This window comes from Bos indicus, chromosome 12 (assembly GCF_029378745.1).
Source record: "Bos indicus isolate NIAB-ARS_2022 breed Sahiwal x Tharparkar chromosome 12, NIAB-ARS_B.indTharparkar_mat_pri_1.0, whole genome shotgun sequence".
Classification (NCBI taxonomy): Eukaryota; Metazoa; Chordata; class Mammalia; order Artiodactyla; family Bovidae; genus Bos; species Bos indicus.
Window position 1 is genome coordinate 16,260,532 of NC_091771.1, and position 16,165 is coordinate 16,276,696.

General features: G+C 37.5%; 1 protein-coding gene and 1 non-coding gene across 8 annotated transcripts in view; both read left to right on the forward strand.

Moving 5' to 3' along the window:
• LRRC63 (leucine rich repeat containing 63) overlaps window positions 1-15,038 on the forward strand; it is a 34,489-nt gene extending 19,451 nt beyond the window's left edge. For 4 of the 7 annotated variants that reach the window (XM_070800064.1, XM_070800066.1, XM_070800070.1 and 1 more), the window contains 5 exons: window positions 3,252-3,350; window positions 5,837-5,973; window positions 10,539-10,622; window positions 11,576-11,815; window positions 12,624-14,643. In XM_070800064.1, the coding sequence (XP_070656165.1) occupies window positions 3,252-3,350; window positions 5,837-5,973; window positions 10,539-10,622; window positions 11,576-11,815; window positions 12,624-13,596 (1,533 nt within the window). In that variant the 3' untranslated portion in view covers window positions 13,597-14,643. Of the gene's footprint in view, window positions 1-3,251; window positions 3,351-5,836; window positions 5,974-10,538; window positions 10,623-11,575; window positions 11,816-12,364 lie in introns of all 7 variants that reach the window. The other 3 variants (XM_070800067.1, XM_070800069.1, XM_070800065.1) reach the window with 3 other exon arrangements.
• Window positions 2,769-2,908, forward strand: LOC139186321 (small nucleolar RNA SNORA48). The gene has a single exon (XR_011569912.1). It is a non-coding gene; the product is annotated as a small nucleolar RNA SNORA48 (small nucleolar RNA).
• Window positions 15,039-16,165: the final 1,127 nt, after the last annotated feature.

Here is a 16,165-nt window from a genome sequence, read left to right on the forward strand (position 1 = left end):
GTAGTCATATATGGATTTGAAAGGTGGACCATAAAGAAAGCTGAGAGCTGAAGAATGGATGCTTTCAAACTGTGATGCTGGAGAAGACTCTTGAAAGTCCCTTGGACTGCAAAGAGATCAAACCAGTCAGCCCTAAAAGAAATCAACCCTGAATATTCACTAGAAGGACTGATGCTGAAGCTCTCATACTTTGGCTACCTGACGCAAAGAGCTGATTCATTGGAAAAGACCCTGATGCTGGGAAAGATTGAGGGCAGGAGGAGAAGGGGACGACAGAGGATGAGATGGTTGGATGGCATCACCGACTCAATGGACATGAGTTTGAGCAAAATTCCGGAGATAGTGAAGGAAAGGAAAGCCTGGCATGCCGCAGTCCATAGGGTTACAAAGAGTTGGACATGACTTAGCTACTGAGCAATAGCATCATTAGTCCGTTGATTATAACAAAACATACTGGTATGTGAGATATTGATGTTGGGAGATACACTGGTATGTGTGGGGAATAGATATGTGGAAAAGAAAGATCTCAAATCAATAACCTAACTTTGTACTTTAAGGAACTTGAATAAAAGAGCAAACTAAACCCAAAATTAGCAGAAGGGAATAACAAAGATTAGAATGGAGATAAATGAAATAGGAAAGGAAAGCAAGAGAATCAAAGAAACCAAAAGTTAGTTCTTTGAAAAGATCAACAAAGTTGACCTTTAGCTAGACTTAAAAAGAAAGGCAGAAGGGACAAATAAATAAAATCAGGAATGCAAATGGAAAAGTTACTACTGGCTTCAGTAAATGGGATTATAAGTAAACACAGAAGTAAATGGGATTATAAGAGAACAGTAGGAACAGTTATATGCCTGCAAATTAAATATCCTGGATGAAATGAAACATTTTCTAGAAAATCACAAATTAACAAAACTGACTCAACGACAACTAGAAATCTGAGCAGACCCCTAAAAAGTAAATAGATTTAATAAATAACAAAACTACCAAACAAAGAAGAATGCAGGACTGACTGGCTTCATGGGTGGATTTTGCTAATTGTTTAAAGGAAAATGAACATCTATACTTCCCTAAAACTTCCAGAAAATAAAAGAGATAGGGACACAATCCAATTCCACTGCTGAATAGGGGAATTCCATGCCACAAAACAATTCTTGAACACCAGCTGGGTGTTCTACAATTCAACTCAATTCTGACAGTGTCTATCCAGAGATAACATTGGGTTCCACAGGGAAAGTGCTCAGTCCCACAAGACCGCCCTCCACTTCGAACATCAATCACAAGCCCAGGATGTTGACCTGCGATTCTGACCAACCATCTACAGATTGGAGGTTCCAAGGACCCCCTCCAACTCAGGATGCCAATCATAAGGTGTTACCTATACTTCTGACCATGTCCATGCTAAATTGCTTCAGTCATGTTGGACTTTATGCAACCCCATGAACTGTAGCCTACCAGACTCCCCTGTCCATGGGATTTTCCAGGCAATAATACTGGAGTGATTTGCCATTTCCTCCTCAAGGGGATCTTCCCAACCCAGGGACTGAACCCTCGGCTCTTACGTCTCCTGACCGGCAGGCAGATTCTTTACCACTAGTGCCACTGGGAAGCCCCATACTTGTGACTGACAGGCCGTAAATCAGAAATTCTCACAACCCGCTTCTTGGCTTCCATTAATTTCCTAGAGTGGCTCACAGAACTCAGAAAAGCGATTTACTTACTTGATTACTGGTTTATTACAAAGGATATTAAAGGATATGAATCAACAGCCAGATGAAGAGATACATTGGGGAAGATATGAAGAAAGGGTTCAGAGGTTCCACACTCTCTTCAGGTGCTGCTCTTCCCAGATCTCCATGTGTTCACCAGCCTGGAATGTTCCACACCCTGTTCTTCTGGTTTTACGGAGGCTTCATTTATGGGTATAATTGATTAAATTTTTGACCATTGGTGATTGAGCTTAGTCTTTAATCATCCCCCTCTTCAGAGGTGAGGGGATTGAAAGTTCTAACCTTCTAATCACATGGTGGGTTCCTCTGATAACCAGTCTCCATTCTTAGGAGCTTTTCAAAATTTACTGCATTTACATAAGGACAGTTGTGCTATAAAGGGGTTTGTTATGAATAACAAGACACCCATTTTGCTTTTATGGCTCTGAAGCAACTTCAGGAACTGAAGATAAGGAAATAACTATTATGGCAAAAAATGTTCACATTGCTCTTATTGTCTAGGAAATTCCAAGGGTTCCGGGAGCTGGTAGCCAGGAACCATGGACGAAGTCGAACTATATATAAGAAATATATTTTGGTCTTTCAGATGACTAAATGTATTTTTTACTAAGTAAAAATATCACAATCCAGAACACATTTTATGCTATCAGTATAACCCAGATATCATAGGAAGATGAAGACACCACAAGAAAACTATGGATCAATACACTTTGTTAATTAATTAATAAAATTGCTAAATCCATGATATGATTAAGAAAAAAAGAAACTCTGAACACCAAATTCAAAACTTAAGGAGAAATCACATTTTCTCAGACATTAAAATAGAAAATAATGAAATAATAAGAACAGTATTTTCCCAATAAATACAACTGTGATAAAATGGAAAAATTTTAGTCCAAATTAAGGGATACATCTTCCTAAGTCAGAAACTAGCATATTTAGGCAGTTAAAAATCTTAGATAGATGTTAGATTAATAAAAAGATAACAGAGAAGTAGAAGTAGAGACATGAAAAATAGAGGGTAAAGAGAATTAAATAACTCCCTGGCAATGGGCAAAGAGGCACCTGGTTGGTTGCTCTTATATCAGTCAGGGGCAAAGCAGATGTCTAGTCCTTTGTTCATCCTAGCTTGATGCCTGGATTGGTGGCCAGAGCTATTTCATGCCTGGGGCACATAAAAAAAAAAAAAAAGAGAGAATTAAATATAAAATATATTTATTTATTTCAGCATGTAGTGGACAGTCAATAAGAGTTTGCTTGTTATCAGTTGAAATAATGCCTGTCACACATATGACACTGTATTTATTACATGCATAAATACTTGGTAGTTTTTCTATTTTGTTTATTTACATATTTAAGAAATTATTATCATGAAAGGCTAAAGTAAATGAATGGAAGATTATTCTAGGCTTGCTATTATATCAAACATTGTCATTTAGATTATGTGCTCATCTTTTTAAACTCTTGTATAAAATATTTTGTGCATGGTAAATAACTTTTTCTCTTGTCACTTTCTTCTAGGGCTTTTTTCTCCTAAATTGTCCAGATCTAACACCTTTGGCTTTCCAGTTGATATATCTTAATTTATCATATAATAACATCTGTTACTTCCCCACAGAAGTAAGTCCATTTTATTATTGTATAGATTGTCATAATTTCTTACTATTTATAATAATTATTAGTTTAAAATAGACAATTATGGTACCCTGGAGTTACTGTAGAGTAAATGTATTTTGGATTGCATCCCAAAAGACTTACTTTCAAAAATACCAAAAGTATAGTACATTTTTCTTAGGCTGTCCGAATGACACAATCCTCAAAAGATTGTGTTACAGTCTGGTTCTCAAATATGTTCTCATAATTAAACAATGCATGTAAAATTATTTTTTTCCTGATTCTGAATAAAATCTAAGATATACCTTATCTATGTTAATTGGAAGTTTTAAAGACAATCTTTAGTGACCAGGTAATATGATGTTGTAACAAGTATTAATTATCGTAGGCTGAAATAGGATATTCTGCTCAGTAAAACATATCAAGGATAATCAGATATGGGAAGAGGTAATTCAGTGTCATTTTATATAAATAAGTCATTATGACTAATGAGGACAATTATAGCCATTCCTTTCTCCAGGGGGTCTTCGTGATCCAGGGATCAAATTCAGGTCTCCTGCATTGCTGGCAGATTCTTCACCATCTGAGCCACCAGGGAAGCTCAGGACAGATTATGTTTTCTGTGTCTTTAGTCATTGTTTAATTGGTCATGGGGTGTTTTGTTGTTTTGTGAATTGATTTCCAGAATATTGACTTTTAAAGCGAATTGATTTCCAGCAAACTGACTTGCTTTCTGTTTCAAATATGCAGTATTGAAAACACACATTTTCATAATTTCTCTATAATATTGTGTTTTGCCTTTTCATCCTGTTCATGGGGTTCTCATGGCAAGAATACTGGAGTGGTCTGCCATTCCCTCCTCCAGGAGACCACATTTTGTCAGAACTCTTCACTGTGTCCCATGGATGAGATGGTTAGGCAGCATCACCAACTCAATGGACATGAGTGTGAGCAAACTCCGGGAGGCCGTGAAGGACAGGGAGACCTGGCTTGCTGCAGTCCATGGAGTCGCAGAGTTGGCCAGGACTTAGAGACTCAACAACAACTGTGTTTTTATTTTTGCTAGAAGAGTTATTTTTTCTTTTTGAGTATGTCACACTAGTTTGCTTAATTTGACTAAGACAAATTGACAAGAATTCCTGAGGAGTGTAGGGATCTTAGTTCTTCATGTTAATTTTAACCTTTCTTCTAAACAGTTATATGTGAGACATATGGATCTGTCAAAGACTACTTTAACCACTAAAACATATAACTGTATGGGAGATTTTCTGTTGTAAAATATAAAGTGCTCATTTTTAAAGTGATAGAAATAAGTAGAACTTGCCATTAAAAGGCAAATCCGTGCTGTATAGCTATAGATAAAATATTCCATTGAAAATGGCAATATCCAGACTTGGAAGTGCTTTACTAGGGGCAGGCAAATGATGCCAAGTTAAATGATGCTTAGTGTAAAAGAAATGAATAGAAGACCAGAGGCTGGCATAAATGTGGTAACTGGATTTATTACAAGTTTCATGGAAAATTCAAGGTGGTAGATGCTGGCAGAGGACAGAGCCTACTGCAATAGTTTAGGATAGAAAAAAGTAAAAGCAAAAATGGTAAATGTAACAAACCGTATAAATATTTACTTGGTCTCCTTTCTTCTCTTAGCCACAAAATCACATACAGTGGTAATTAAATAATGCAGGTCTGTAACATATACGAATGTAGTATGTATAACAATTATAGTACAAAAAAGGAAGAGGGAATAGAGCTATTTAGTAACATTTCCATATCTCACTGGAATTAAGTTAGTGTAAATCTGAAGTAGATTCTGATAAGTCAAGGTGGATATTACAAGCCTTAGAGCAATCACTAGTAACTGGGGAGAATATAGTGGGAAAAAAATCATTAAAGTAATTAAAATGCTGTACTATAAAATATTCAGTTGATGCAGACAAAGACAGCAGAGGAGGAGCAAAAATGACAAGACATATAGAACACTGTGAGTTAAACTGTGATGTAAACCCAACCATGTCAATAGTAACATTAAATGTGAGTACATTCAAACACCCCAGTCAAAAACTACAGTGTGTCAGACTGGATTTAAAAAAACAAGCCCCAGTGATATTCTGTCTAAAGGAGATAGAGTGAAAGAAACAAAGAGGTTAAAAATGAAAGTATAGGAGAAGATATATCACACAGGTATCTCTTACATTCCTCATTCTTTGCATAGTTGCTTCTTACAAAACCACGAGATTGATTAAACAGGATGATTTCCCCATTTAGAAAAGGAACATCCTTAAGTCAAGGATATATAAGTATAGTAGTTACACTATCTTACCAGATCATAGATATGAATGAGGAGGGTTAGTTATTTTGAAGACTTAGCAAAGGTACCTATTGAGATATGTGATATATTGAGAAAAATGAGTGTAAGCTACTGATTTTTCTGCTTTAGTTCAAAGGGTTTATTGTCCTACTCATGTTTATTTCTCTTTTCTATTCCTTAGATATATTGTCTCAAACATTTACAAATACTGAATCTGAGAAATAATCCTATCAAAGAAATCCCGTCTACAATTCAACAACTTAAGCTCCTTAAATCTTTGAATGTTGCCTTTAATTTGATTACCACTCTTCCACCCGGGTAAGGTTGATAGTCTGAGATTATAAACAGAGAAAATAAAGAATTTATAATTTAGAAAAGGATCAATCTCCCTTTTGAAAGCAGCTAGCTACTTTTGAGCCATTTGATAATTCTTCTTCTGCTCCCATTAGCTGACTTGATTCTTTTTATCTTGTTTAAAAAAAACCAAAAACCTATAAGCTACATTGATGGCAATTAATGTGGGGGTGGTAAATGCACATCTAGACATGCGTTGTCTGAGTATGGATGAAGTCATCTAAAGAAGCTCAGGTGAGAACTTTATACCTATCCCTGGGGAGCCTCTTTGGATATGGAAAGAACTCTGAACTTGGAATTAAGAATTCTAGCCTTATAATTGAGAATTTTCTATTTGATCTGGAGAAAATCACTTAACCATTCTAGACCTCAATTTCCTAATCTATAAACTAAGAATCTACCTGTATGATATCTCAGATACTTTAAACTCCAATAAGAATGTTGACATATGGATATAAAAGAGATGGATTTTTTTTTTTCCACATATGGACTGGTAACTGTTTAACTCCTAACGAAAGTTTTGAACCAAAACCCTAACCAAATGCCAAAACAAGGTATTTCTTCTAGTTAGATTTTAACAAACTGAATGTAAGTTAAGGGCAACAAGTTAAGAGCACAGGGACTCCTAAAGAGTTGAATAATGTTTTGCAAAAGAGGGTTCTTATAGTAATTAAGAATGTACATCAAAATTTGTTTATAAAATTGTTCATCTGGCATTGTTTGCAATTAACAATCCAACAAGATCTATATTCATACATTGTAAAACTATTCGGTCATTTAAAAAATTAAAAAGTATGTAAAAATTATATCATTACTGTGTAAAAATACTTGTATACATATAAAATGTATTAAACACACATAAAATGTATTAAAAAAGAAAGAATCAATTCTAAGGGAGTAAAGATATTGCATTATGGGTTTTATTTTTGTTTAACTCCTCTATATCTCCACAGTAACATAAATTGTAGTGCCTTGCCCTGCCTTGATATGAGAATCAGCCATTTCTCTTAGGAAATCCTATTTCCTTTTTAATTGGAGGATGGTATTTCAAAAGCAAGAGCTGGGTGCTGGATAGTCCAGTTGCTACTGGAATGATATTGCTTGTAGATACTCTCAGTGGACAGAGATAAGTAACTGAAGTATATTAATCTGTGTGTACACACATGTCTATAATTGTTTCTGTGTGTACATACACACATATGTACACACAACTCACCCTCTGAAGTTATGCAGGCGTGACTGTAACAAAGGTTAAAAAAAAAATCTTAATTTTTTTCTCAGTGAATAACAGGAGAAAAATGACATAGAAAATTACCACTTTTAACTGACAGACTGAAATTTTTGCCTTGCTTTTCTGATACAGTTTGATTTGATTAGCCAGCATGTTCTTTGGGAGAGAGAAGCTGTTTGAAATAAAGAACCTAAGAACATGCTTGTGAACATACTTACTTCATACCTGAAGTAAGAGCTGATTCTGAAAATGAACAAATTTATTTTCCCATATTGCCATTGATTAAAGATAGGGATTGAATTACTTTATGCCCATATATCTGAAGAACTGAGTGGTATGTTTGATTTCATACTAACTTGGATAAACTATTAATATTCTTATAGCTTCCATTTTTAAAAATCTGTAAATAATAGTAATGCAGTGGTCCAGTGAGCACTAAGATCATCCTAAATTGCCATGAACATATGATAGGCTCTCAATAAATAAGTTGTATTTCCATGGTAGTGTGATGTTATTACATGCAATTATTAATGCTGGCACAATCTTCAGAGCCATCACCAGGGGTCTGGTTTAAATAGCTCATTGCTCAATGATGTGCTGATAAATAAAACAATGAAATAAATGTAAAACATTCTATACATCCTAAAAATTGTGATAGATTTTTTACTAGTAGGGTATAGATTGTCAGACCAAACTGAGGATTTTTAAACAGATTGCTCTCTAAAACAGATCGCTCTCTAAAACAGATTGCTCTCTAAAATCCTATATAAATGAGATAAATTTCATCTCTAGAGCCTATAAAGTTTCTTAGCTTTCTCGGTGCTGCCTACAAGCCCAATTAAACATCACAATCAACAAGAATATATCATCAAAGATGAAAGCCTGGAATCAGACTAGTTTGCCTGTACTAAAGAAATAAAGGAAGACAAAATGATTCTAGAAACTTCCTGAGGTAAAAAAGTGAAATAACATAATTTTAAATAAATAAAAAATTGGAACAGACAGTGTTAATATTTTCTTTCCAGAGGTGAAAAAGTCTAAGATGAACATTAAACTGAAAAGGTTTGTTTATCCTTTTTTTTTTTTGCTTTTCTATTTGATCTCATTCATTTCTCAGAGCAAATGATTTAAAATTAACCAGGATCACCACACCTTTCGAACTATGATGCTGGAGAAGACTCTTGAGAGTCCCTTGGACTGCAAGGAGATCCAACCAGTCAATCCTAAAGGAAGTCAGTCCAGAATATTCATTGAATGGACTGATGCGGAAGCTCTGATACATTGGCCACCTGATGTGAAGAGTCGACTCGTTGGAAAAGACCCTGATGCTGTGAAAGATTGACGGCAGGAGGAGAAGGAGGTGACAGAGGATGAGACGGTTGGATGGCATCACTGACTCAATGGACATGAGCTTGAGCAAACTCTGGGAGACAGTGATTGGTGTCTGCAGTCTGTGGGGTCACAACTGAACAATAACCACCATGCTTTTCGTTCAGTTGTGATTTCCTAAATACTTTTGATGTGCTTGGCAGCATGCAAAGCGTTAGATACATTGAAATGTAAAATTGAATCCTTGGCCTGCAGAATGTCACTGTTTAGGAGACAGGCATTTGTCATATAGCGTGACAAATTCTCTGATAGAGGTAAACAGAGAAGCACAGAAGAGGCTGCTCACCTAGTCTGAAAAATTCAGGAAGAGTTCCTTGGAAGAGTTGACTTCCAAGTCAAGACTTAAAAAAAGGAAGCTATTTATCAAAGGGTCAAATTTTGGGGAACTGGAGATATGTGAGAACTGGGCTAATTCAGGGAATTTTAGCAAACAAATCCTGGCCTATATGTGAATATAGGGTGAACTGGACGAGTAGCCTGGGGACAGATCATGAGGACCATTACAATCCACACAAAAATAGTAGGAAGTTATGAAATATTCTGTTCATGGTGCTTTAGTTAATAATCATGCAAGTAACTTTTCATCTTTATGGAAAACAGGAAGGTATTTGATAACAGCATTCACAAAGAGGGGATAATTACTAGGGATTTTGGTGAATGTCATACTCAGCCTTTCCATTCCAGTCTTCAAAAAGCAACTCCCACTTCTCTCCCCCAGACAGGGCTCTCTGCCTTAGTCTTCGTATTCTTTGGTTCTTACTTTTAAGTACTTCACTTAATTGGAGAAGAAAATGGCAACCCACTCCCATATTCTTGCCTGGGAAATCCCATGGACAGAGGAGCCTGGTGGGTTACAGTCCGTGGGGTTTCAAGAGTCGAAAACGATTGAAGCAACTGAGCACCATACTTCGCTTAATGGAAGGAAAAATCAAGGATATTTCCCTAGGAAAGTCTTAATGAGACTGCACTGGGTTGGAAGGTGTCCCTCAAAAGTTCATCTCCGTGCAGAACCTTAGAATGAGACCTTATATGGAAATAGGATCTTTGCAGATGGAACTGGTTAACAAGAAGTCATACTTGATTAGGGTGGGATTTGAGGGGGCTCTAAATCCAATAAATGGTGTCCTCATAAGAAGACCACATGAAGACAGAGATGGAGACTGGAGTTATGCCTCACAAACCAAGGAACACCAAGGACTGCTGGCAGCCCCCAGAAGCTAGGAGAGGGGCAAGGGACAGCTTCTTCCTCAGAGCCTCCAGAGGAACCCACTCTGCTGATACCGTGATTTCGGACTTCCGGCCTCCTGTACTGTGAGAGAATAAATTTCTGTTGTTTTAAGCCCACCCAGACTGTGAGAATTTGTTCCGTCAGTCCTAGAAACTAATACAGCAACCAATAAAATATATATTTTAAAATATTGTTAAGAATTTCTCAGCATATTCTCAGGTGGCGCAGTGGTAAAGAATCTGCTTGCCAATGCAGGAGATGCCGGGGACAGGACATCTGATCCCTGGTCAGGAACATCCCTTGGAAATGGCAACCCACTCCAGTATTCTTGCCTGAAGAACCCTATGGACAGAGGAGCCCGGCGGGCTACAGTCCATGGGGTCTCAGAGAGTCAGACACCGCTGAGTACAAGGAATTTCTCAGGTGGTTTTTTTTCTAGGTGGGGCTTTATCCACTCCAAACATTTCTAATTAGTCTTAAGGGATAGATGAATTATTTTAGGAAAATTATTGTAATTATACCATCTATAATGCAAACAAAAGCCTATTTGTATAAGTTTCAAGATCTTAAAAATATATGATTTATCTCTGTACTTCCACCTACTGAGGAATGAAATGATTTATATCCAGTAATGATAAGCATATAAACATTTTTACAATTCATTTTCTCTTTCTATTAAAGGCTATTTTGCTTGCGTTATCTTGAGGAACTTGATATTTCCTACAATAGTATTGCTTTTATTCCAAATGATATCCAGAAACTCAGGTACTTTGCAAGTAGTGAGTACCCACAAGACATATGCCCCTTAAGGATAGAGCAAAATACAGTTATTTACTTCTTTACATTCATTTAAAATCAAACTATGTAAATATTATCTTATCTCTGAATGCCTTTTACTAGATTTTAGTTGATTTCTAAGGAGCATTATTATCTTTAGTAAAATTTGATAATTTTATTTCTGCTTTTCTAATATTTTGACCAATTATTTAATTTCCTGTGTAACAATTTTCATATTTTCATAGAAGAATTCAGCCTGTTCATATTTGTTATGGCTGATATATTTAATTTTTTGCCTTCTGTTTAACATTGTATTTACTGTCTCTTCACTTTCTCCTTTTCATATCTCTTTCTTTTTTTTTGGAGATTTTTTTTTTCAAGATGCTATTTGTTCTCTCTTTTTTTTTTCTCCCTTGTTAATTTTGGAACTCCACTGAATTTTCCAAGTCTATTACTGGCTATCTTTCCTTCCCTAAAATTCATAAACACATTTTTTCCTTAATATTTTATAAAAAGCTTCACCTAACACAATGGTCTGTCTCCCCCCCCCATTTCTGCCTCAACTAATAGTTGAGACTTCTCCCCTGAATGAAACAAAATGCATGTGTTGATGTTTAATTTGTCTATGAAAATAAATTTTCTTTGTATCCCTATTATATTATACGTTATGTAGTATAACATTCACTCTGCTATGTTTGTGATTCTTTCTTTTTCCACAGTGATGACTTGTTGCACAAAACATGTGCTTTAACGCTACCCTTTACACAAATGCGCTAATTTGCGTAATATATCGGTTGGTTGCTTTTTAAGTTAAATCTCTGGATTTTAAGGAAATACTTGACACTCATATTTTATTACTACTAAATTTTATACCAATTTTGGGGCGCACAGGGACAGATGTCCACTTTTTCCTTTTAAAATATGGTTTCCTTTGTTTGCAGATCACTTGAAAAATTGATGGTTGATGGAAACGAACTGACTAGCTTTCCACATGGAATTTTAAAGCTTAACCTGAAAAAAATCCTATTTGAGAATAATTTCACTAATCCTATTTTTTGGAAAGAGAACTCTATGAATGATCCACAACATCTTACTCAAATTGCAGCTTTGTTCTTTCTAAAGAATAATCTACATAAATATTATAATGTGATCCCAGAGGAAATCCAGAAGTTACTAAAATGGTGAGCAAATTCTGAAGTCCTTTTTACCAAGACACACTTTTAAGCTTTTAAAATACAGTTTATTATAGGGCCAGATGATAGTTTTATAGTTACAACACACACACCTCACACCACACCACACCACACATGCAATTCTTTAGATTGTTCCTCTGGCTTTTCTGGCATAATAATATATTCAGCCGATCTTCTAATACTCTCAAGCTATTACTTAAATCTAAGGTGAAGGACGGATTGCAGAGATGGAGCTGGCAACTTCTATACAGTTTTAGTTAAGTCTCTTCTGTGAACCACGAGGCTTTCCTGGTGACTCAATAGTAAAGAATCCACCTGCCAATGCAGGAGACTTGGGTTCAAATCCCTGGGTTGGGAAGATCCCCTGGAGGAGGAAATGGCAACCTGCTCCATATCCTTGTCTGGAAAATTCCATGGACAGAGGAGCCTGGTGGGCTACAGTCCGTGGGGTCACAAGACTCAGACACGACTGAACACATTCCTTTGTTATTTTGTTTTGTATTCCCCAATTACTAATGAAATTTTATTTTTTTGGAGGTTCTTGGACGTTCAAATTTCTACTTCTGTGAATAGTCTGTTCATGTGCTACTGTTAAAAGTACTAATGAGCCGGTGTCTTTTTTTAACTGACCTGTCTGGAAAAGGTCAGTTTTCATTCCAATTTTAGTATATGTGCTGCCGAAGCGAGCACTCATTCCAATCCCAAAGAAAGGCAATGCCAAAGAATGCTTAAACTACCGCACAGTTGCACTCATCTCATACGCTAGTAAAGTAATGCTCAAAATTCTCCAAGCCAGGCTTCAGCAATACGTGAACTGTGAACTTCCTGATGTTCAAGCTTGTTTTAGAAAAGGCAGAGGAACCAGAGATCAAATTGCCAACATCTGCTGGATCATGGAAAAAGCAAAAGAGTTCCAGAAAAACATCTATTTCTGCTTCATTGACTATGCCAAAGCCTTGGACTGTGTGGATCACAATAAACTGTGGAAAATTCTGAAAGAGATGGGAATACCAGACTACCTGACCTGCCTCTTGAGAAATCTGTATGCAGGTCAGGAAGCAATAGTTAGAACTGGACATGGAACAACAGACTGGTTCCAAATAGGAAAAGGAGTACATCAAGGCTGTATATTGTCACCCTGCTTATTTAACTTATATGCAGAGTACATCATGAGAAACACTGGACTGGAAGAAGCACAAGCTGGAATCAAGATTGACGGGAGAAATATCAATAACCTCAGATATGCAGAAGAAACCACCCTTATGGCAGAAAGTGAAGAGGAACTCAAAAGCCTCTTGATGAAAGTGAAAGTGGAGAGTGAAAAAGTTGGCTTAAAGCTCAACATTCAGAAAACGAAGATCATGGCATCTGGTCCCATCACTTCATGGGAAATAGATGGGGAAACAGTGTCAGACTTTATTTTTTTGGGCTCCAAAATCACTGCAGATGGTGACTGCAGCCATGAAATTAAAAGACGCTTACTCCTTGGAAGGAAAGTTATGACCAACCTGGACAGCATATGCAAAAGCAGAGACATTACTTTGCTAACAAAGGTCCATCTAGTCAAGACTGTGGTTTTTCCTGTGGTCATGTATGGATATGAGAGTTGGACTGTGAAGAAGGCTGAGCGCCGAAGAATTGATGTTTTTGAACTGTGGTGTTGGAGAAGACTCTTGGGAGTCCCTTGGACTGCAGGGAGATCCAACCAGTCCATTCTGAAGGAGATCAGCCCTGGGATTTCTTTGGAAGGAATGATGCTAAAGCTGTAACTCCAGTACTTTGGCCACCTCATGCGAAGAGTTGACTCCTTGGAAAAGACTCTGATGCTGGGAGGGATTGGGGGCAGGAGGAGAAGGGGACGACAGAGGATGAGATGGCTGGATGGCATCACTGACTCGATGGATGTGAGTCTGAGTGCACTCCAGGAGTTTGTGATGGACAGGGAGGCCTGGTGTGCTGCGATTCATGGGGTCACAAAAAGTTGGACACGACTGAGCAACTGAACTGAACTGTGAGCCTTTAGAAATATGCCTGCGTGCGTGTGTGCTCAGTCATGTCTGACTCTGACTCCATGGACTGTGGAATATATATGGACCTCACAGACACGGAATATATGCATGTGGCTACTAATCCTACACTAGGTTATAATAGTCCCTTTGTCTTTAAAACAACATATATATTTATTTTGAGTGATAAATAAGATATGTATGTATTATAAAAAATTTGGAAAATACAGAAAAATTCCCTGGGGTCACATATAGGAGCAGCTATACTTTCCTGTTTTAGAAAATTAGGATTATTTTATACACATTTTGTGGGAATTGTCCTTAGGGTGTTTTCTTACTCTAAAGCTATACTTTCCTATTCTAGAAAATTAGGATTATTTTGTACAGATTTTTTTTAGCATTTTATTTTTCACTTGTGTATGTCAAATCCTCAGAGAGAGGGTAAGATCAATAATGGGAAAGGCCATGTTTCATACTGCTTTGAGTCTGACATAGCCTCAAGCAAAATGTCTTTCCTCTAGTAGACAGTCATGTTTCCTTCATTGCAGCACATCACAATGCGAGTGGTGTCATGGTCCAATGTTCGGTGAAGGCTTTCGCATCATCCGATCCTACGATGTTTTTGGAGTAACACAGCTTCCTGTTATATTTTATGTCTGTTCCTCTTCCTGCTATAGGAAAGTAAAGGAAAGCAACATTGTTTTCGATCATGTTCCTGAAAAAAGAATATCTCTAAATCCTGAATTGATGAATCCTACAGTGATGTATGAATCCCACTTTAAAAACCATTAAAGTTGACATATACAATCATTCATGTCTTTAAGAGCACAGTTTCTGTGTGGAGATGTCTTCTCACATGAATCCTCTTTGTAATCCTAGCTCCTTATGAACGTTTGTGATTGTTAGGGAATCTTCTCAGAATATTTTTTTGAGAAGGATTAGTAAAAAAGTCTTTGAGGATTTCGAAAAAGATCTAGAAAATTTCTTTCAGAGCATGTTTAGTCTAAAAAGAAAAATGTTAAAATCCTTTGCAAAAAGGATTCATCTTACAATTGGTCTTAGTCATTGGTGGGGCTTGAGCCTATATGGATTCAAAGTCATGCAGCCAGGTTCTCAATATTTGTGCATTTCTATGGAAATTTGTCCAGTGCCAACTGTCTTAATTGCGGATTGCTTTGGAGAATAAAGGATTAATTCCAATACTATATTTAGTTGTTTGAATTCATTACCCAGGCTCTTAGAAAATTGGTACCATCTTTCAATTATCTTGACCACCATCTCGTAAAGCCTGAATCCATAGGCCCGTGTCAGCATTCATTAGGCTTTCAGTAATGGTCCGGCAAGAAAATAAAGTACAAAATTACATTGCAAAGCAACATATGCATACAGTAGAACTTGAGGATTCCGGGAGTTGGTGATGGACAGGGAGGCCTGGCGTGCTGCAATTCATGGGGTCTCAAAGAGTCGGACACGACTGAGCGACTGAACTGAACTGAAGAGGAAGGTAAAAGGGCATTATGATATAACAAACAATTTTAGAAAGGCATAGAATTGTTTCATGTATGGCATAACTTTAAAGTGCAATTAAAACTAAAATGTTATTTCTAATGAAACCTGATGAGATGAAATTATTTTAATATATACAACTATATGGCACACGGGCTTAGTTGCTCCACAGCATGGGGATCTTCCCAGATCAGAGATCGAACCCATGTCTCCTGCATTGGCAGGCGGACTCTTCACCACTGAACCACCAGGGAAGTCCGCTGCTTAGAATTTAAGGAGTGTGTGACATCTCCTGGTCAGAGGTCACTCACTGATGTCACTGTTTAACCAGTTTAACCATAACCTGCCCATAGAGGCAGTGCTTTGGGTTTTTTCATACACCTGTCATCCTACACCCTGAGCCTGGACTCTTGATAATCTGACTTACATATACTGCCCTTCTTACAACACTCCATGAATGACATCTGAAGGTTCTCCATTGGGTCACTCACTGTCACTGAGATAGCAGAGGTGGGGGTGGGGAAGCTTCACCTTCCGGGGCTTTCTCCAGCCCTGGCTGGGGCAGTTGCAATGAGCATTCCAGGTGGTCCCCCACCCCCAGGGCCCTGCTGCCTGCAGGCTCGGGGGCCAGATCCCTTCTGGCTTGCTCACAAAGGGCAGACAAGTGTCCTGTGGTGAGCAGGTGCTCCACAGCCCAACCACCCTCCTCTGGTAATGATCCATCCCTCCCCAACCTCTCTCTCCTCCCACTTTCTGGCAGCGAGGGCTGATGCTTGGTTGGAAAGCCACATATGTGTGCAGAGTTGTTCTAGCCAGCAGACACCAC